At 39.2% G+C, this 21,905-nt stretch overlaps 1 protein-coding gene across 4 annotated transcripts in view; it reads left to right on the top strand.

Annotated features, from left to right (window-relative positions):
* The window catches only part of ZCCHC7 (zinc finger CCHC-type containing 7), a 249,919-nt gene extending 228,638 nt beyond the window's left edge, over nucleotides 1–21,281 (top strand). For 3 of the 4 annotated variants that reach the window (XM_044265339.1, XM_044265340.1, XM_044265341.1), the window contains exons 7-9: nucleotides 13,214–13,309; nucleotides 18,041–18,158; nucleotides 19,948–21,281. In XM_044265339.1, the coding sequence (XP_044121274.1) occupies nucleotides 13,214–13,309; nucleotides 18,041–18,158; nucleotides 19,948–20,387 (654 nt within the window). In that variant the 3' untranslated portion in view covers nucleotides 20,388–21,281. The remainder of the gene's footprint in view (nucleotides 1–13,213; nucleotides 13,310–18,040; nucleotides 18,159–19,947) is intronic. The other variant, XM_044265342.1, reaches the window with a different exon arrangement.
* Nucleotides 21,282–21,905: the final 624 nt, after the last annotated feature.

The raw sequence follows: 21,905 nt of genomic DNA, 5'->3' as shown, positions 1-21,905 counted from the left end.
GGATCTTAAATATACTTAGATGGTCAAACCTAGTTAAAATATTTGACTTCTAAGATCCTTGGTTTCTTCATCTGAAAAATGGGGATAGTGCTTTCTTGTTTTAAGTATGCAATGAGATAATGTAAAGTACTTGGCATAATACCTAGCACCTAGCTCATATTCAACACTGTGTGAGCTCCAATAAAGCAAGCCCATACACACCTCACACCTATACAGATGGCCTCTTGACTAATAGCCCCAACTCAGATTACCAGATTATTATAATGTCTTTTGAAAAGACTGTTAATTTGCCTAAGATGAGGAGATTCATAATGACCTCTTTACTTTCTGTCTCCTAAAAATGTTTCCTTATAGTTACTGAAATCAAAATACTCACAAACACTGTCTTCTGTTAACAAAAGTATTTACCTCACTTTTCATTTACTTACTATTTATGTCTTTTCTAGAAATGTAGGTAACTTTTAAGTACAGCAAATTTAAATTATTTTCTTAATTTGATTTGTCTAAAAATCATAAAGACATTTAAGAAGTAGATCACAAAAATATTTGGGCTACTTTTTCTCCTAATGTACCATATAAAGATACAATGATACCATTTTGAAAATATATACATAATATAATTAATATGTTATAAACATTCGGTTCTTAAGTGGCAACTTCAGTATCATCTGAATATAGTTATCAGGAGCAAATGAAATTACATAAATCTTGAGAATAATGTGAAACTGAACAATTCTCACACACACACACACCAATTATTATACTTTCTGCTAGGGGTAGAGGGTTTATGTTAATCAGATGAGAAAGGAAACAAAATAGCGTATCAGTTTTTTTGTACTTCAGATGAAACTGCTTCATGCCTTCACATGACTGATGCCAGAAACCAGCTTGATTTCACAGCAAGATGCTGAGGTGTAAGAGCTTGGTCACTCTTACAGACTTCCGCTTGTATCCTCTTATATGTCCAGCAAAAAAGGCAACACAAAATTAAGCATTTTCTCAGTGCCTGTGATTTGTATTCTTCCAAAGAGCATTACTATTCCATATTGGTTCTTTATTTTAAGAAAAGCCGGAGCTAGGATAAGGCGTATTGTAAAAGCAAAAAAAAAAAGCATTACTCTCCCCTCTTTAGACAGGCCCTTAGAGCTGTGGAATTCCCTGCCTTTGTGACTGTTGGTTAAGACCATTTCAGGCGAATCAGCACGCTTGCTTGGGGAGGGTGGGGGTATGCTGTGTGTTGTAAGTCAGGTGGAGTTATGGTAAAAATGAAAATCTTGGTGTTTATTTGAATCCTCTGTGTTTTAGCTAATAAATAGAATAGAGCCACAGCTCTGTTATCTTCAGTTTTTCACAGATGGTTTCTATACAGTTGTATGCAAAATATTTAAGCAAATTTGAGTATGTTAAGTACTTCGTACAGTTGGAAGACGTATATTAATGTGGCTTCTCTGTTTTATAGTCCACCCAAATAAACATTCAGATATCCACGGATTCACACATGTACGTATTCTTTTCGGTCCCTTCCCCCCACATCCTGTCTTCACTCCCTTCTTATCCCTCCACCCTGCTTCAAAGCTTGTGGTCCTTTTCCATCCATGTACTAAAAGGTTCTTTGTAAACCAGGCCATTTGTCCATTATTGTTTGGGGTCCAAACAGTGGTAAGATACCCTGTCACCGATCCCGCGTGCTATGAATGGCAGCTCCTCTCCGGACAATTGGCGGAGGGGCCGAGAAATATTCCTGAGAGGATTATTTAACCTTTCAATTTAGAGGGCACAAAGCCTGGCTGATTAATGAACTTTCTGATGGGCGCTGATAAGCGGATCTATTTCTTTATTTCCTCTAAAAGTGATTCCTTCTCCTGTCCATATTACTATAATCTTAAACATAAAATGTGGCAAATAGATTAAAAAACAGCACTAAAGAGTTTATCTGGCTGGCAAACTGAAGGAGCTAAATTAAAATTGGTAATGACAGCAGTGGCTCAGCCTCATATGTGGTTTTTAAATGCACTGTGTATTTTGAAGAGACTTATTCTCCAGCGCGCCTGGTAATGACTGCTTTTGGTGCACAGTCTGGGGCTGGCTTCTGTTATCCCCACCCCAACCCCCCCCCCAAAAAATGAGTTGTGTTATCTGGATGGCTGCAGACACATACGCATCCCCCTTTCTCACTGCATGGGCAGACAAGGTCGATAGCATTACAAGGTATTTGTGGCAGTGCTTGTTTCAGTTTTCAGAGCTGCCAGTTTCCAGGCGGATTTGAATTACAAAAGAAGAAGCTGGCATGAAAATTGAAAGGTTTTATCGGCTGGTCTGAAGCCTCATAGCACATTGCTTATTTATGCAGTCCATTTGCACCAGGAAATATAAAAAGGAAATACATTTTTAAAATAAGGCCATAAAGACCCAGATATGTTTAAGATGGCAAATAAAATATAGATACCTATAATATCTTTCCAGGAAACGATTTTCACTTAATGTTGCACATTACTTCAGAAGGGCATTTATGTTGCTGTCATAAATTTGTGCGTTTGTGTCACTATGTAGGTAGTCTCTGGGGATTAAGAAGGAAGCCTTTGCTAACTTACTTTAAAATTAAAATAGACGGAGGGATAGCTCTGCAGTTCGAGAGCTACATTGGAAATATTTAAATAGGGTGGTAAATTAAACTTAAACTAACATTTTTGCATTCCATGTAAAATTAGCTATGGCCCAGTGAATAAATGCCACTACCTTTGGAGAAAATTGGGATGCTTTTTAAGCCATGAAGATTTGGAGCATTCAGGGAGTGAATTACTGTGATCCTTACTGTCTTGCATATGTTCATTGTTCTCTGCTTACTGAGGTTTTCTTTATTTGTTGGTGGGTTTTTGGGGGGGGCAGGGATGGAGGGTAGGATCTCATTTACAAAAAGAAAAGTCATAAATTAATAAGCTTAATAGCTTCTTTAATGAGACCTGTGCTTCATTTATTTTAGTCTTCAAATATATCATTTTTGAGATTTTTTGCCTAATGCTTAATGTTGTGAATATATAATCTTTTCACTGTTGGGAGTTATACCAACAGTTTACCTCTCTTCGTATTACTTTAGTGTAATCTCAACTTAATAAAAAAGATACACTCATGCAGCCCCTTATACTCTTGGTTACATAAAATGAAGATATACGCATACAAACACACAGTACCAAAAGACCTTGAATAATTAATGGTCTTACCACTGGTCATTTGCAACCTTCAACCCATTGGTTTGTAAAACTTATGAGTATCCAAAAAAGGGATTAAGGAAGAAGTTAGGTGTGTGTAGGAAATATCAAATCAATAAAGCAACACTTTTTATTCTGCTGTAGTTCAAATGAACACTGTTTTAGAATCCATTTTCCAATAAAGCAAATTACTCTCAGCTAAACCATGAGAGATGCAATTTTTTTGCAATTTTCATTTTCACCAGTGTCTGGTACCTTTCTCATGTTTTCATGACCTGGACTAATTATTTCATGTAGTTTTTTTTTTTTTTTTTACCAGAGAAAATATCAAAAGCATACACGTCTGCTGCATGCTAATGATGTGCTGTACATTTTTTCATGAATTTTCATAAGGATTTTTTTCTACGTAGCATGTGTGGCTTAATGATGTAATCACCCGATAGACTAGAAAATGCTCCAAAGGAGACGTTCCGGTCTGTTGTGTACATAATACATGTTTCAAAAATCTGCCTAATTAAGGAATTACCCAATGGATTGGGGGTCTGTTGGGTACATGACATAGTTTTTTAACACATAAAAGATACAGGTATATCATTATATATGGTGCTTTCAATGGCATTTTTGGAATGGGAATTAGTAGCAATGTCTTCTGGAATAGTATTGAATTCTTTTTTTTTTTTTTTTCTACTGAAAAAAATGAAAGCTTAAAAATCTTTATGAAGGAAGCTTTGTTTTAAAATAATTTCAAAGCCATTAGTTTGGAGAGAAAATTCCTCCCAATATTCCTCAAAAGAAATAATACTGTGACTGTTGTCCAGAATGGTGCAAATGGAAGACTGTCCAAAACCATGGTTTGAACAGACCTGGCATCCAGGTCCACAAGTATGAGAACCTGTCACAGAAAAACCCGGGCAAGGGAGGACAGGACTATGGCCTTTTGATCTTGGGGCATATCTTGGTATCTTGGAATCATCATTTTTGTCTTGTCGTAGATTCAGCTTTAGTTCAGTTCACTGCAGAGCTGTTTGCCTAACTTTTAAATTTCTTCCTCTCTTTCCTTTAGGCCCCAGATTTGATTTTTCTTAAATCTGGACCAGTTACATTTTGTTGGCACTTATATTGTAAACAATACTAAAGGAAGGGCATTCATTCCCTCACCCCCCCACCCCCCCACCCCCATACCTTTCATCAAATGGAATGAATTACTTAAAAATCCCATCTGATCTCTAGAGTAAGCAGTAAAAATATCTTTAAAGAGTAAAAAGTATGTATTTTGCTTATTTATTTATTTTAATATGTATTTTAAATTGAAACTTTTTCTGTTCCAATGTTAAATTCTTGCCGTTTGTCACTTCAACCAATGGACTTTCACCATGATGACAAGCTTTTGGTTTGGGGTAACATTTTCTTGAGAAATCCTATTTGATACTTGGGATGGAATTTTTAAATACATAAATGTGGGGGGGAGGCATGTGCTATTAGTGAGTTTACTGAAAGAATAAATTGATTTGGAAATATTTTGAAAGAATAAGGTCCTTCTCAAGCATGAAAAGCATATTGATTTAAGAGGCGTATGAACAAATATGACTTGTTCAGAAAGACTGGTGCTAAGCTCAGTACTGAATGTTACATTTGGTCATGAATACATTCCCTCAAGTACTTAATATATTTGCCTTTTAATACATGTTCATGTAACAAATTGGATTAATAAAAACGTATAGTCTAGTCTTAAAGCTATGTGTGATTATAAAAATAAGTGCATTTTGCATTCACAAGAGTAGAAAATTCCCTTTAATTAGTGAAATTGATTGCTTATCCTATATAGTAATGAGCTTCAACTAGATGCAGACCCTCATTGGATCAAAGTCAGTTTAGATAAGGGCAGCTCAAGGTCACAGAGGGAGATGCCCAGCAGGTTCATTTGCATAAAAAATTACTGTTAGAAATAGGACACTGAGGCAGCTCTGGCGTTTTGATCTCTTGGCCTTTGTCATGGAGATTCCTAGTTGTGAAGGGAGTAAGGCCAGTGTCCCAGATAATGATTAACTGTTTTAATGGCATTCATTCATTCATTCCGCACTAACTACTCATGCAGAAAAAAGGGTTATGTAAAATGACATTAGAAGAAAATCATTTGTAATCGTTGCATCGGGCTGCACTTTGAGGAGACATTAGGAGTAAATCCGTGGCGTGGTAGGCTTATGCTTTATCTTCTGATATTTACTGAGTTTACTGGTGCATGAAAAGCTTTCAGCAAGAATAGCAGATGGGATGGACCTTTCATAGGTAATGCTATCTACCAGGTTATTACTTCTATATATTGATAGTAAAGTAATCTCCAAGATATCACCCTACAAATATAGATTATTTAAATGTCTGTAACCAAAAAAAAAAAAAAAGAAAAAAAAAACCTGCTTTCATAAATAGTTCACTTGGTAACCCATGGGTCAAAGTCTCTAGATAAATTTTTAACTTAAAAAAAAAAGTTCTAAAAGACTACATTCATTCCCTATTTAACTTTTTGTCCACAGCACAGACTGTATGACAGAACCCTGAACTTAGAGCTAGCTAATCAGTGACATATTCTGCTTTAAATTGGACCTTTACTGTTAATTAAAAATAAAGACATGCTCCAAGGCAGAAGTATTGAGTCACAAATTTATATTTCTAACATTTTAAATAGCTGTAAGATTTTTGTTAGATCATAGTATGAAGACTTGTCCACTGGAAATCATTATTGAGTTTTCAGTACTGTATTCTAATACAGAAATGTTCTCTAATTAGGTAAGATCTAGGCTGATTTCATTCCTATTAAGTCCTAGTACATGATAGTTTATTAAAATGAGAGTATGTAGATAGCGTTTGTCATGTCATTTACTAATTAATTATTGTGAAACAGTTTAGAATTTCATAGCACAATATAAATACTGTTGCTATTTTTATTAGTAATAATGGAAGTTTTTAACTGGTGACATTATTCAGATGAATGAACATCCAAATGTTTGCACTACATCCAGTGGCATAAATGAACAGTGGGGCTAAATTTGAGGCTCTTTGAATGAAATTACTATCAAAATAAAATAAGGGTCACCATGAAGCATGCTTTCAAAATCTTGATTAAGAAGGATCTCTTTATCCCTGGTACTATAAAACAGAATCCCTGTTCTCTTTGTATTACTAATTTCTTCCTGATTTTGCCAGAGTATATACCATACTCTCAATGTGAAGTAGGGGAGACACTTAGGAAGCTATATTAATTTATGCACTTTTTAATATGTCAGAGCATAATTTTATAGGTTATCCTCTAATGATACCAAGAAATTGATATCATCAGAGGATAACCTATAAAACCCAAAGCATCCAAATTATTAACAATAACTAAAATGTATTGAATGCTTACTGTGGGCCATGTGCTTTATATGTGGATTACCTCATTATGTTTTTTTTAAGGATTTTATTTATTTATTTGTCAGAGAGAGTTAGCACAGGCAGACAGAGAGGCAGGCAGAGGCAGAGGGAGAAGCAGGCTCCCCGCTGAGCAAGGAGCCCGACTTGGGACTCCATCCCAGGACGCCGAGATCATGACCTGAGCCGAAGGCAGCTGCTTAACCAACTGAGCCACCCAGGCGTCCCAGATTACCTCATTATTAATTTATTAATATTTTATGAACTCTTACTATATGCCTGGCCCTTTTTGGGGTCTGGGATATAGCAGTGAACAAAAACCAGACAAAAATCCCTGCCCTCACAGGGCTTGCTTCCTCCTTGCCTCAAAATGCAAGTGGAAGGACAGACAAACAAGCAAAATATATAGTATGTGAGATGTGAAAAGTGACATTGAGTTTTGTTTTGTTTTTAAGCAGTGAAGCAGGATAGGAAACACCAGCTGGATGGAGCTGTCAGTCTTTTAACAAAGTGATCAGGAAAGCCTTACTAATGTGACCTTTGAGCCAAGATTTGAAAGAGGTGAAGGAGTGCACCATGTTTTTCTGGGCAAAAAGTGATACTGGCAGTTGGAACAACACTAGGACTACCTGTAATTTCCTCAGACTTAGGCAATAAAATAATTTAGAGGAATTCCATAAAACTTTTGCTCTGCATCCTAATCCATAGCAGAGATTTTCAGTATTCAGATTTACTTTAAACACATCTGTTGGCCACATAACTCATTTCCACTCTATGAAATTTTGGAATCTTTAACATCTACTCATTCACCACCTCTTTATTGAGCACTTTGTATGTTCTCGCTTAGGCATTGGCAGACTTCTTCCGTAGAGGGCCAGATAGCAAATAGTTTAGCTTGGCAAGGCCATATGGTCTCTGTCATAACTCTACTCCTTACGGCATGAAAAGTTGCCGTACATAACTGGGTGGTAGGTAGTTCTGTTTTAAATCTTTGAGGAAGCTGCATACTGTTTTCCACATGGTTGCAGCAGTTTGTATTCCTACCAGCAGTGCAAGAGGGTTCCTTTTTCTCAGCATCCTTGCCAACACTTGTTTCTTGTGTTTTTCATTCTAGCCACTCTGAAAGGTGTGAAGTATTATCTCATTGTGGTTTTGATTTGCATTTCCCTGATGATGAGGGATGTTGAGCATCTTTTCCTGTGTCTGTTGGCGTTCTGGATATCTTCTTTGGAGAAATGTCTGATAAGCACTGGGTGATACATGGAATTGCTGAATCACTATATTATACCTGGGAAACTAATACAACACTCTATGTTAACTATACTAGTATTAAAGTAATACAAGAAAAGTAGCCGTAGATAATCTGTAAACAGATGTGCCTGGCTGTGTTCCAGTAAAACTTTATTTTCAGACACTGAATTTTGAATTTCATAGAATTTTCATGTGTTGCGAAATATCCTTTTTTTTCTTTTCTTTCTTTCTTTTTTTTTTATCCATTTAAATGTAAAAGCCATTCTCACCTGTGGGCTCTACAAAAACAGGCAGCAGGCTGGATTTGGCCTATCAACCATAGTTTCCCAATACTTACTCTAGATTCTTGACATAAGAATGCACAGTGGACTAAATAAAGATATCATACCTCATACACCTTACATTCTAGCAAGGGGGAAGCAGATAATAAACAAGAGAAATATGTGAGAAGGTGAGATAGGGAAAGGAAGATCAGGAGTACTGTGGCCTTTATTCTGAGAGTATGTGATGGGAACAAGCCAAGGAGAGTTGTACAGTAGTGTGGCTTTCCTGTGTTCTGCACTCTTAAGGAGAAGCCAATAGTGCCAGGGGGATACATACCATTGGCTCTCCTGTGAGGAAATCCCTATTTTCATCTGTACCAATCAAGGCAAAGTTCCAGTGTTTGGATATCCCTCTTAATTTGGTCCTTATTGGCTCCCCCTTGTCATTACTGCCTGATTTCATCTTGTCCTTTTGCATAGGATTTGAGCCAGTGGAGTTTCTTATTCCAGTGGAATAAACATAGTGAGCATATTTTCCTTCTCCTCAATGAAGCTGGGTATCTTGTCTCAGGGGTAAATTGCCATATATTTGCGTGCACGCGCACACACACACACACACACACACACAAATTTATAAACGTAACTTTTTCGAGAACATTTATTATTGGGGGGGTGGATAATTCTGTTTATCATCAGTTTTTCATTTACCAGCTAGTTACTGAGCACCTTCAATTAGCCTTAGACTAGATTTTCATGCCACTCACAATCTAGTGCCTTCCACTCTGATTGTTAAAGCCCTAAGTGATCTAGTCCTTCTCCATCTCTAGAATCTCCTCTTCTCCCACTCTTCCTTCACCTACTACACTTGCAAATTTACAGATACTTTTCAGATACTTGAATTTGGTAAACCTATGCCCACCTCAGGGGTTTGCATCCCCTGTGCCTCATGCCTTCGGCCTAGAATGCTGTCCCCATTCATTGCATACTTCCGGGAGATGGAAGTGGGACTGGTCACAAAAAATGACCCTCCCAGTGAGAGTTTCTCAAAAATTCAATCTTAAGTCACCACCAGCAACTCTCAATCATATAACTCTGTTTTCATTGCCTGTGTGATGTTTATTACTATCTGATGTTTTGTCAGTTTATCTGTCTTCCACCACGGGAGATGTGAGCAGTGATCTTTTTGTCTCACTTCTCGATTACCTGTTCTATTCTAAGATATCTAGCATGTATTAGGCACTCAGTAATTTTTTATTTAGTAAATCAGTGAAAGAATGCATGTATATGCTCATGCCATGTGCCCAGCACTCTGGTAAATATCACTGATGGGGGCGCCTGGGTGGCTCAGTGGGTTAAAGCCTCTGCCTTCAGCTCAGGTCATGATCCCAGGGTCCTGAGATTGAGGCCTGCATTGGGCTCTCTGTGCAGCAGGAAGTTTGCCTCCTCCTCTCTCTCTGCCTGCTTCTCTGACTACTTGTGATCTCCATCTGTCAAATAAATAAATAAAAATCTTTTAAAAAAAAAAATATCACTGATGGAGGCATCCTTGAACTTGTTCTGCTGTACTTGTCCCTTCCTTTCCCCCATACCCAAACTAGTCTCTTGAAAGTCATCAGCGTACTGTTCTATATTTCTTTCTACTTCTAATAAACCCATTACAATCTGGTTTGCACTTCTACCCCTCAAATAAACTGCTCACGACAGTTTCCAGTTGCCAGCTACTTCCCGATCGCTAATCCAGTGGATTTCATAGTCTTTATCTTATTTAACCCATCAGTAGCTTTTGACAACGTCTTCCGTCATGACACATTGTGTTCTGCCTTCACATCCATGACATATCTCTGGGTTTTATTTCTTTCTCTTAAACCACGTATATGCTCATGGTTGCAATTTTATGTCACATCAGGTTAATACAAAGATGGAAAAATAATTTCTGCTTAACAATTTCATGTCTTCCTGGAATTGTATACCTGAACAAATGTGTGAACCACTGCAGTAAGTGAGTGGTACATTGCTTGTTTGCATCCCTATCAAATCTGTGCTTGACGACCTTCAGCTTGTCTTCATTAATGAACCACATTTTTTTATTGGAGAATATAAGATCTTTTGCTGTGTGTTGTTTTTTTTTTAAGATTTTTATTTATTTATTTGACAGAGAGAGATCACAAGTAGGCAGAGAGGCAGGCAGAGAGAGAGAGAGGAGGAAGCAGGCTCCCTGCTGAGCAGAGAACCCGATGCGGGACTCAATCCCAGGACCCTGAGATCATGACCTGAGCCGAAGGCAGCGGCTTAACCCACTAAGCCACCCAGGTGCCCTGTGTTTTTTTTTTTATTATTATATCCCAATTGGTAAGAGCTGAGGTTGTGAATTCTAGTTTATGTAACCTATATAGTCATTTCCAGTAGAAAAGAACTTCTGGGTTACTTTTACCCTCCAGTTTTCCATTTTGGAAATAGAAACTGAAAGTAAAGTTGTTTGAAAACAGTTTTTATAACCTATAGATAATTTTCTGGTGTCAAGAAAGTAAAACCTCCACAGACCACCTGTTTGCCACCTTAAACAATAGTAACAAAATTAGTTGGCAGAACAGCACTCCTCGTTATTGCATTCCATTGAAGAATGTAAGCAGGGTACGCCTGGCTGGCTCTGTCTGCGGAGTCTGCAGTTCTTGACCTTGGGGTCATAAGTTCAAGCTCTGTGTTGGGTATACTGTTGACCTAAAAAAAAAAAGATAGAAAGAGAGAAAGGGAAAAAGAAAGAGAAAGAGAAAAGAAATAAACTTACCCAAGTTTATACCCCATCCTTAGCTTTCTTCCAGTATCCAAAAGGAGTGGAGTGGGAGGGCAATTAGGTTTTTCTCCTTCTGTTTAAAGCCCCCACTGCCTCAGGGGTTTTGCTCTGTTTTCACCCTTTTCTCTTGTTTTAAACTCCTCCATCTCTACTAGCTTTCTCGGGTGTTCAGATCTCCCTCTCTCTCTCATTCTAATAGCAAACTCCACCAAACCCCCTTCCTAGGTCTTGCTCAGTCTTCTTCTGCCCCTTGTCATTTAGCTTCTCGAAGTAATATATACCTTTTGTTTTATATTTTCAACCTCTGTTCAGTTTTTAAAAATATTTCCTACTGGGATGCCTGGGTGGTTCAGTTGGTTAAGCATCTACCTTTGGCTTAGGTCATGATCCCAGAGTCCTGGGATCAAGTTCCACATCTGGCTCCTTGCTCAGTGGGGAGCCTGCTGCTCCCTCTGCTCATGTTCTCTCTCTCTCTTTCTAATAAATAAATAAAATCTCTAAAAAAATTTTCTTATTGTTAAATGTAACATACATATTAAAAAGTGCATAAAACGTATACAGTTTAGTAAATGAGTTACATAACACACACAGAAGTTCTATAACACCACTGTGTTCAAGAAACAGAAAATTGTGGCTACCCAAAAAGCCTTTGTGAGTTGTTTTCTCCCCCCGGGAGTAACCACCATCCTGGCTTCTGTGGGTTATCATTTCTTGTTCTTCCTTACGGTTTTGTCACCTTTTTATTCACTGCTTCACTCTTCAACCTTTTTGCCTTCTACTCTTTTTTATCTTTCCACTAATTCCAAGATTCTCACACTAAGGTTATCGATGAAAGGTTGACAAATCTAACAGATGTTTCTCAGTTCTGATCTCAGTAAGCCTCTCCTATATTCAACACTGAAGCTCAGTTCATCCTTTTTGAAGCTATTCTCTAAGGTCTTTGACTGTATTCTCCTGTGGTTCTGCCTCCTTCAAAATGTCCTTCTCTGTCCCTTTCTCAGGCTCCTTTGTCTGCCCCTTAAGTGTTGTTGTTCCCGGGTTCTGTCCTACATCACTGCTGCTCATACTGGGTATGGTGATGATGTCCGCTCAGATCACCGTAGTCTCCACTACTATCCAGATTTCTTCCAGATAGACCTGGAAGCTCACACTTGTTCCTTAAGCTTTAATCTCACGTAGACACCTGCCTGGTGGACATCTCTACCAAAATACACAACATCCAAGTTAGACTTCATTATCTTTCCCTCTAATTTGGCTCTTTTTTCCCCCTGCCTTTTCTGAAACAAGTGTTGGTACTACTGCTAATTCACCCAACTTAGAAACCCGAAAAGTATTCCATTTCCTCCTTTCCTTCATTCTGTGTCTTTCCAGTGTTCAAGTGATACTGGTTTTATCACCTCATGGATTTGCCAAATCTGTTCCCTTTTTCCTATCTTGTACTTTACTCTTAGGACTTTAGGTCCTCATCACCTCGCTGACTTTCCTTACAGCCACCTTCTCACTGCATCCAACCTTCTCCTCTCGTACTCACTACCACCACTCCCCTCCACCCCTGCACAACTCCAAGCCCAAATGGTTTTCCAAAATAAAATTCTAACTGTTTGGCTCCTACATGTAAAACTACACTTAAAATGGAAAAGCCCAGATAAACCCCAAGCTCCTTAAGATAATTTATAAGGCCCTCCCTTCTTTGCCCTGCTTTCTCCAGCCTCATTTGTCAAGTTCACCTGGATGTGCGTGTTGTACGTTGTCAGCATGTATGTTCCTTCTCAGTTTCATGCCTTTGTTCATCCTGTCCCTTCTACCTAAGACTTTCCATTTGACTTCTACTTAATCCTTTGAGAGTAGACTTCAGTTTGACACTTCGAAGAAAGCTTTCCCTGACTTCTTCCACCCCATCCGATGATGGGTCTCTCTTGCCACTGCATTCATACCTTGTACATGTTTCTGTCACTGTGCTTATTACATCGTTCTGTCATTATTTATTTATATGTCTGTCACGTTCTACTCACCTCTTGTGCTTCTCTGAGAGACCTGGTACCGAGCACAGTCCTGGGCACAGTGCCGAATGGAATGAGGAGTGAAGGAGAGGAAAGAACACACTGATTTCAAGTCTGAAAGAACGTCTTGTTACACACTTTAACACAGACAACCATCTGGACATGAGGTCCTCACACAAAACTCTAGGAGGCCGTCTCTCTAAGGAGTCTCTTACCGAAAAGGAGCTCTTTGGGAAAGAATCAGGTTTCAATTTTCTTCTAACATGTAATAAACCCTCGCAAATACTCATGTTGCAGACCAAACCTGGACCACCCAAAAAGCCGAAGACCCCTTCTGGACAATCAGCCTTAGTGTATTGCTACAACTGTGGGCAAGAAGGCCATTATGGACACGTAAGTTTGAGTAGTGTTGGGGCATAAAGCATTCTGTTTTGCTGGGAGTGGTTGCCAAAAGATGAAACGAGTATAATTCTAAATGCTTACTTTTTTAATAAACTAACATCCTGAAGTAAGATTTTGTATATTTTCAGCCAGCTGACTTCTCCCATCCCTGCCAGAGTAATATCAGATATCAGAGATATCAGAGCATATTCTTCTAATTATTTTAAATATACAGGAACAAGTTAGGCTAAAACAAACACAGAAGCCATAAAATCAATCAGACAGATAGAAGTAGTCAGCAGAATGGTTACAGTTCTCATGAGTTTGTATATTTGCTATGACTTTGACACAGCCAGATCCTGATTTTAGATTTTCTGTGTAGTTCTCCAGTATCTCCAGTGTTCACACACAGTACCCTTAAATCTTTATCACGCACCTGTAAACCCCGATGCTGGTGAAAAGACAGAGGGGCTGCATCATTGACTAGCCTGCATGCCCCACAAACGTCCACATTCCCTATCCAAACTGCATGTTCCCAGCCCCAACTGAAAGGGCCAAATTATGTGTGTTTCAGGTATGGGGGTGTCAGAGCAGAAGAAACTGGTTGCCATGTGATGGGAGGGAGTCTCCTAGCCAGTTGTCTCACTAAGTGTGAAGCAGCAGCAGCTTATCTCAGAGACAGGCTGCAGTAAGAATCGACTCAGAGTTCTCTTGCATTCTGGGAATCCTGTGGCAGAGGAACAAAGGCGGTGGCACAAAAAGTAGAAAATCTGTATGGAGAAAGACATCCCTAGTCTCCGGGTGGGCTCCTAGCAGCCTAGAAACCAAAATAAACTAAAATCAGATCCAATCTGATGACAAGAGGTGGAAAGCATTCAGTGGGGACAGAGTCCTCAAAATGGGTAGGACTCTGAGCAGTAGGATGGGGGAGGACTGCCCTTTGTGACTTGAATTCTGACCATGCAGACCCTGGGGCTGGAGCTCCGTAGCCTAGGGAGAGAGCAGAATGGCTGGGAGAAGAAAAGGCCGGGGCACCGGGGCACAGTGCATAGGCAGATGAAGTTTTTCTTCTGTGTTGGGGCAGCAGGACCAGGGGGTGAAAGGAGAGAACAGGAAAGTAGGATGGAGCTCTGATCCCCAGTTCCAGTTTTTGCTCTGCTACTGACTTAACCGTGTGACTTGAACAACCGACATTTTCTCTCTGGCCCTCACTTTCTTTATCTACAAAGCAAAGAAGTTGTACAGGGAGATTTCTCAGTACTGACACGGGGATCCTGTTTCCAGTGTGAACAAACCCATAGTACGGTGAAAGGGTGGAGAGACCGTGCAGTGTACTTCCTTCATTTCCATAGAACTCACACTGAAAGCCTTATTAGAGAGCACTTCTTCTTACAAAATTATCATCTCGATCTTTTCCTGCTTTGTGCACTCCTCCTCATTGCCAAAACTCGGATGTTGCCAACACTGTTTAGGAAACCTCTCCACATAAGCATTCCACTGCCACACAGATCACATAGGTGTACAGTTCATGCTTGCTGACCTCTTTAAAGCAAAGGCGTGTGATTTTAGCATTTATGTTTGTTCAATTAAAGAAAAACAATTACAGTTGGACACATACTGGTTACTAGTCACTCCTGCTAATGTAGATAGGAAATATATTTTAAACGTTTGGAATTTATCCCTGAAATCTAGATTTAGATAGTTTCTAATTTACAATAAAGCAAATTTGGCCGCCTCGTCACTGCCATAGATGAAGAACTCTAGATTATTCACACTAATGAAGAAGATCAGTGGTGTGGCTAATCCAGAACAGTAGATAAATTATATAGCCAACTATCAATTGTCTGTGCTAATGGAGGGGACCAGCGATGTGGATAATCAAAATATAATTTACATTTAGCTTTGGAAAATATTTATGGTACTTATAGCTTTGTATAGTCACACCAGTCTAGACCATACAGGATCCAAATGGGAGACTATGCAGATGATTAAAGATGTCTGAGGACCCCTCCCCTTCAGTTTCAGAAATACTGCTCTACAGATGTTACCAAAGAGCCTCTTCCTGTGGAAGATATTCTGAGGTGAATGTGGCACCGCCCTGCCCTGACTCCACTCACTGTCTAGTTGGGGAGGCAGGGACCATCCCAGGCATCTCTGCGGCAGGCAGACTACCATAGGAAACAGTAGGAACTGTAGGCAGAGAGCCTACTCCATGAGCGTGTGAAAGTGTGAGTGGGCGCTGGGAGTGTGTCAGACCTTTAGTACCTCTTTGTAATTTTAATTATTTCTTAATATTTTATGGTTAGAGTCTCTCTTCGTCCATTTAGGCTGCTATAAACAAACTGCCATAGTCTGGGTGGTTTATAAACAACAGAAATTTTGTCTTGGAGTTCTAGAGGCTGGGAAGCCCAAGATCATGCAGAATCGATGTCTGGTGAGGGCTGCCTTCCTCATAGATGACACTTTCTTGTCATGTCCTCACAGGGTGGGACACGCTAGGGAGCTCTTGGCGGAAGGGGCCCTGTTTTATAAGAACAATTAATCCCATTTGTCAGAGCTCCACCGTCAGGACCTGATCACTGCCCAAAGGCTCTACCTCCTAACAGTGTCACATTGGGGGTAAATTTTGGTTGGGGGTGAAGGGAAGGGTACAAACATTCAGACTATAACAGAATCTTAGACCCAAGTCTTGCAAGGATGTCCTTTCTTCTGGGAACTTGGAGCCACCATGGATAGTGATTTATAAAAGTAGTTCTTTATGTTACCATACAGGTTTGCCTTATAACTTGCAGGATCCAAAAAAGCCCCCAAAGATCCAGAAAGTCAACAGCACAGTATCTCTAAAGGTAGTTGGAAGAAGGAAATAATAAAGACCCTAAATTATTAAAATAGAAAACAAAATTAATAACATCAACAAAACCAAAAGTTGGTTCTTTGAAAATATTTTCTTTTCAAAAGAAAAGACTTCTAGAAAAACTACTCAAAGAAAAGGAAAAGGTACAAATAGTGAATAAAAATTATAAATAGTTTAAAATTGTTTAATTATAAGAGAATACTATACAAACTTTATAAAGTTCAAAATTAAGTCTGAAAATACAGATAAAATAAGCAGTTCTACAAAAAAAAAATACTAATTAACCAAAATGACTGAAGAAAAATCTTACGTGGGCCACTAACACTAAAAAAATTAAATTAGTAATCAGAATTCTCTCCCCTGAAATATATCAGACCCAGAGAGTTTTACTTGTTTTACCAAACCTTTATTCAGAAACAGATAATCCAAGGGAACATCACCCAGTTTATTCTGTAAAGCTATTATAAACTAAAGTTCCTTCAAAATTTGTATAGAACGATACTGTTTTTATGAAGTCTGCACACTTCAAACTTACACCATTGTTTATTGTTTATTAGTTGTAAGAGTAAAACATATGAGAATGGCAGGCAGCAACTTTAAGACAGTGGCAGTTTCTGGAAAGGGAAAGAGAGGAATGAGGCATGGGAAAGAGGATTTCAATTGTATTATTAATGCTTTGCTCCTTGGGACAAAAATTGAGGTAAGTTAAGGTAAAATGTTATGATTTGATAAAGCCTAATAGTAGGTACAGATTTCCATTACTTTATACTAAAGTTTGTATTTCGAATGATTCATAATTTTTTTAAACTCTGCAAATTATGTTCCTAAGTGTGTGGCTACCAGCTTGGTCAGATGTCTTTGAATTATAAGTCCAATATATTATGCCAAAGTTACAATAAGTCAACTAAATGTTATGTGGCTGTTTCACATATTTTCTTCATATCTAAGAAGAATTAAACATTTATAAAATACATTTTAAGCAGTATGGCAGAGGACAGAAATGGGGAAGTTCCAAAGGGAAGCCTGTATCAGAGAAAAGAAAATGTGGTTCCAGACATATCAAATGAAAATATATCAATAGGTCATGATAAATAAAGCCTCGTGTATTGGATGTGGCTCAGGCCAAGAGTGTGATTTGGGAAATAGCAGCAGTGGAAAAGCAGCAGTCATGAGAGTGGGAAGCCAGCTTAGGGTAATGAGTGAGAGGCGTGATCTCATCTTGAGTGGGGGTAGTTAACAGAAGATTCCTTTGGGGTGTTTCAGAATTACCCAGTTTCAAGCTATATATAACCCTCCACTGCCATCCTGCTCCCCCCCATAAGAACCACCGCCCTTGTTAGCAGTGAGTGTTGGGTTTAGAAGAAGCCTGCAAACCATTTGTGTGAAGGGAAAAGAGCAAAGGGCTAAAAATGTACACCCACATTTAGGGTGTAAATGTGAAAGGAGAAGCACTTGATAGAAGGCTGTTTGTTGGGAGAGACAGACAAGCAAAGGTCTGAAGCAACATGAGGCCAAATAAAATAAACCCGCTAACAGAGGAACCAGGCAAGTGCAGTGGACATTCAGTCCCCGTTGCTGTCGACTCCGACTGGGGGCGGGGTTTGGCTGGGAAGGTTGAGAAAAGATAAGGATTTCATGGGTACAGAAGGAAAGAAAATCCAAGCCTCAAAGAAGCAAGTAAGCACGGTTGGGTGTGGTTGGGTGTTATTGGATGTGATCTTCCCAGCGTCCCAGTTAAGACTGCACCCTTAGCCAGGTATCCCTGGTGTGGGGCTCATCTCTAACTACAGTGGTTCGTAATCCTGCAGAAAGGTGGTCTGAGCAGTGCCCTGGTAACATCATAATCTCAAATTTGGTAATTTGAAATCATAATTTCAAACAACTTGCAGGAATGTACAGAAAGACGAATGTTTAACCAGACCTTTCCAACATCTCCGTTCATCTACTACTATGATGACAAATACGAAATTCGGGAGAGAGAACAGAGAATAAAACGAAAAGTGAAAGGTATGTTACTGACTTTTTGTGAGATCCACCTTTGCAGTAGTTCCTAAATACCTTCTTCTGCCCTGTCTTTCCCTGCTAAGGGGGTCGTTGGTTAACACAGAAAAGGTTTTTAAATAATTGCCAGAAAAACCAGAACTTTCTTGATCTCCAGAAATCAGGCACCCACCTCAGAAACTGTGTTATGTTCTATTCACAGTAAACATTTTTCTCGCATAATAACCAAAACGTCCAGAACATACTTCCAGCCATGTAGGTATTCAGAGTTTGTAAAGGCTCCTTTGAGATTTTTCTGTTTGGCAAGTAATTATTTTTTCCCTTTGTATATCCCTAATATTTTTCATGGAAAGAAAAGCTTTCTCTGCTAGGTGATTCCTGTTGATCCCTGGAGCTTCTCCAAAGAACTCTGTTCTTACTGACCATGATTACAGCAGAGCTTCCTGTCTACAGCCACCCTCTTGGGTTCCTTTTTTACCGTCACTAACGTAAAGTTCTTCTGTTTTATAATTTGAGCCTACTCTTTCGACTTCTTTCTTCCCATATCCTTCACAATGGTTCACCAAGTTACTTTTGTTGCTTTCAGGACAAAACAGTTCTATATTTTTCAAGTTCACCCATACATTATTAACTCTTTGCAACTTCTTGTTATTCTTTTCTCGACTTTCTCTGAGTTTGGGTCTTCTTCAAAAGGAACTACTTCTCTACTCCTGCATATTTTACATATGACATTTCGTATGAACTTTATCTCAACTATAGAGAGAGAAATTATAGTACATGAAGATATTGATTAGGGAACTAAATTTAAAAACTTAAAAGAAATGCACCAAAATGTCACATCTGAATTAAAAAGATTGTGGCTACTGTTTTATTTTTTATATACTTTTCTGTATTTCCCAGGTTTTCTATAATGAGTCTTGGTAACTTTTATAATGCTAGAAAAACCATTTGTTTTCCCTTTTAACTAGTTAGATTGACAACTCTGTGGCTACTTTGGGTTCTCTATGGTCTACTGGAATTTTTATTTTATGATAAAGTCTATAATTAATTACCTTTGCTCTGTATCCTAGAATTCATTATTTTTTGGTCCCCTAAATACTTGTATTTCCACCTGCTTTTTTATTGGCCACTTTTTTAATCTTTCAAGGTCTTGTTGGCATGCTCATTTTCATCCCTCACTGGAACCTCATCTCCTACTTACCAATTAGAATCACATCCATCAAACACTTAGAGTAAGGGTGCCAAGTCCCAGCAAAATTGAACAGCAGGTCCGGTCCAAAACCTCTAAGATAGCCATGTGTGTGTACTCTCCAGGCCAGTGATGTCCAGTCTGGAGGAAAAATCATCCACGTCTAAGCCCTGTGGCCAGACTTTATCTTCAGAGAGAATTGAAATGTCATATGAGTCTATCAAAAGACCATTTTATACATCTTGTTTCACTTTATCATCAAGGGCTGCTTTCTCACTGCGAGAATTTGAATTGGTCTTCACAAATCTAAGATGTTTACTGCTCTCACTAGTCTTCATCTCCATTGTTCAACCTAATTCAGCTGTATTGAATAGAATAAATATCATTGGATTTCTGGATATTTTCCATTTTTAGCAATCAGATGCAGAACTAGAACCATGCAGTTTTTGGTGAGTGGTTTTACCTTAGTGACGGCTACTTAGAATGTCATATCATAAACGTTGCATTATCTGGTTTCCGTCTCTGCTGAGTTATTTACAGGCCTGTGACAGCTGTGCATGGACTGTCTGGTTGCTGAAAATGCAGAAATACTTTTCTATTTTCCAGAACTTCAGAAGAATGGGGATTTCCCTAGGCAGTTCAAGAGACCTCACATGGAAGTGGCAGATACGCGGTCCCACCATAACAGGAGGAAGAGCCATGCCTCCCGTAAAAATAACAGGTGGCCTCAAGAAAAGAAGGAAACCCAAAAAGAGGCGAGCAGGAGCAATAAAGAGCGTGAGAAACACAGGAAGGTTGACAGGTGTCATGAAGCCGATGAGGACTTCCCCAGGGGCCCCAAACTCCACTCTTCTCCTGGCTCTTTCAAAACCCAGAAGGCTCCCAAGTCCTTCCACCACTCGTCACATTCCCACAAGCCAAGAGAAGACAAGCCGCCCAGAGAGGGCAAGCGGAACAAGCATAAGAAAAAGGAGAGTTACTTGGAGGCCGATGGCAATGATAATTTATTTCTCATTAAGCAGAGGAAAAAGAAGTCTAAGCTGTGAGACAGCTTGTGATTCAGCTTTCTGGTGTTTGTCCGGTCTTCATGCCTAGAACATCCCAGCAAGATCTTTATTATCTGTGATTAAATAAAGTGAATCTTTTGGTTTTGTTTGTCATCTCCTCCATACCTGGAGCTACTGAACAAAGACCATGGAGATCTCCAGTCTCTGTATCCAACAGGTTATTAGATGTAGGGAAAACAAACAAACAGATATACTCAGATTTCCCCTGTTCCTGTCCATCATTTTTACTCAGAATCCTAGGGTAAGAAGAAACAATCTTTTCAAGAAAAAAAAAATTTTTTTAATGTTCTGAAGAAATAAAAGCTCATCAAATATAATCCATCTGCAGTAGAAGTATGAAAATTAAATCCTTGCAGGAGGACAAATTAATTCCAGTATGAAAAATTCGTCAATCTTTTTCAGCATTACTTTTTTCTTTTTTAACATCGGGAAGAGTAAAAGCTATAAAATCTCAATCCAGCTGTTCTCACTCTTGAGGCTGGTGTCAAAATCTTCCAACGGTCAGAACATGAGGCTGAAAGATCCAGGATCAAGGTGTCATCATTGAAGCCCCAAAGAGGCGGAGAATTGGTCCATAGCAAAATACCGGCGCCAATGGCATGAGATAGATTTCCTGGGACAAGTGAAAAAGAGTCATAAAAAATTGTAACGTAATCACAGTGCAACAGTTCTCACCATTTTTACAGCCACACTTCAAGGAGACTGTCACTCAGATGTATAGAGATGGCTACTACTGGCAACTTAAAACACTGTTTTATTTTCACGGGTTTTTTTAACTACCACAAGGCTATACAGAAATTTTTGTACCTGTGAATTTTTTGTACTTATCAAAGCCTAATGTTAGAATCGGAAAAATAAAATGTCTGAAATAGAGTCTGAAATGTCTGTTATGTAACAAGGCAGTGTGAGTTTGGGGGACAAAGGGCATGGTTGGGTTAGACAAGGGACTGAAGTTATACAGGCTCCACGTACCGGGCTCCCAAGGCCCTTGTTGGCCAAGCACTAGCTCTACGCCAGAAGAGAATGAGATGGAGTCAGGTAACCAGGGCAGTTCTATAATGTCGCGTTCTTAGTTTGTGTTTTACTCTCTGTGAAGTACATGAATTGCTGTGTATCTGGTAGGATCCGCCCTCTTACCTTCTGCAGGGAAAGGGAGAGTGTCTCCCCCTAAAATAGCTTCAGCGTCAACTGAAGTCTTCAGCCCACCGCCCTCCTCGTGGCTACCCTGCTCTCAACTAAGTCTAAGTTGTTCTTTGTGTGTTGCTTCATGGCTTCCTAACCTCAGCTGGGCTTGTTTTGACCTTCAGGTAAGTGGCCAGAGTCTTTTACAACCCCACTAAAAGTGACAGTCATGAGAAATGGCTTCACACAGTGATAAATCTGAAATAATTCATGGTAGACCTCATTAAGACCTGGGACAGGCATGGCTTATTTTTGGTGTGGTGTGACTGTCATTGCTTCCACTACAAAGGCGTCTCCTTTCAGGGCAGAGGGGAT

Source organism: Neovison vison, chromosome 9, assembly GCF_020171115.1.
Source record: "Neovison vison isolate M4711 chromosome 9, ASM_NN_V1, whole genome shotgun sequence".
In the NCBI taxonomy this organism is placed as follows: Eukaryota; Metazoa; Chordata; class Mammalia; order Carnivora; family Mustelidae; genus Neogale; species Neogale vison.
Note: the sequence above shows the minus strand (reverse complement) of the source record. Positions and strands in the feature narration are given on the sequence as shown.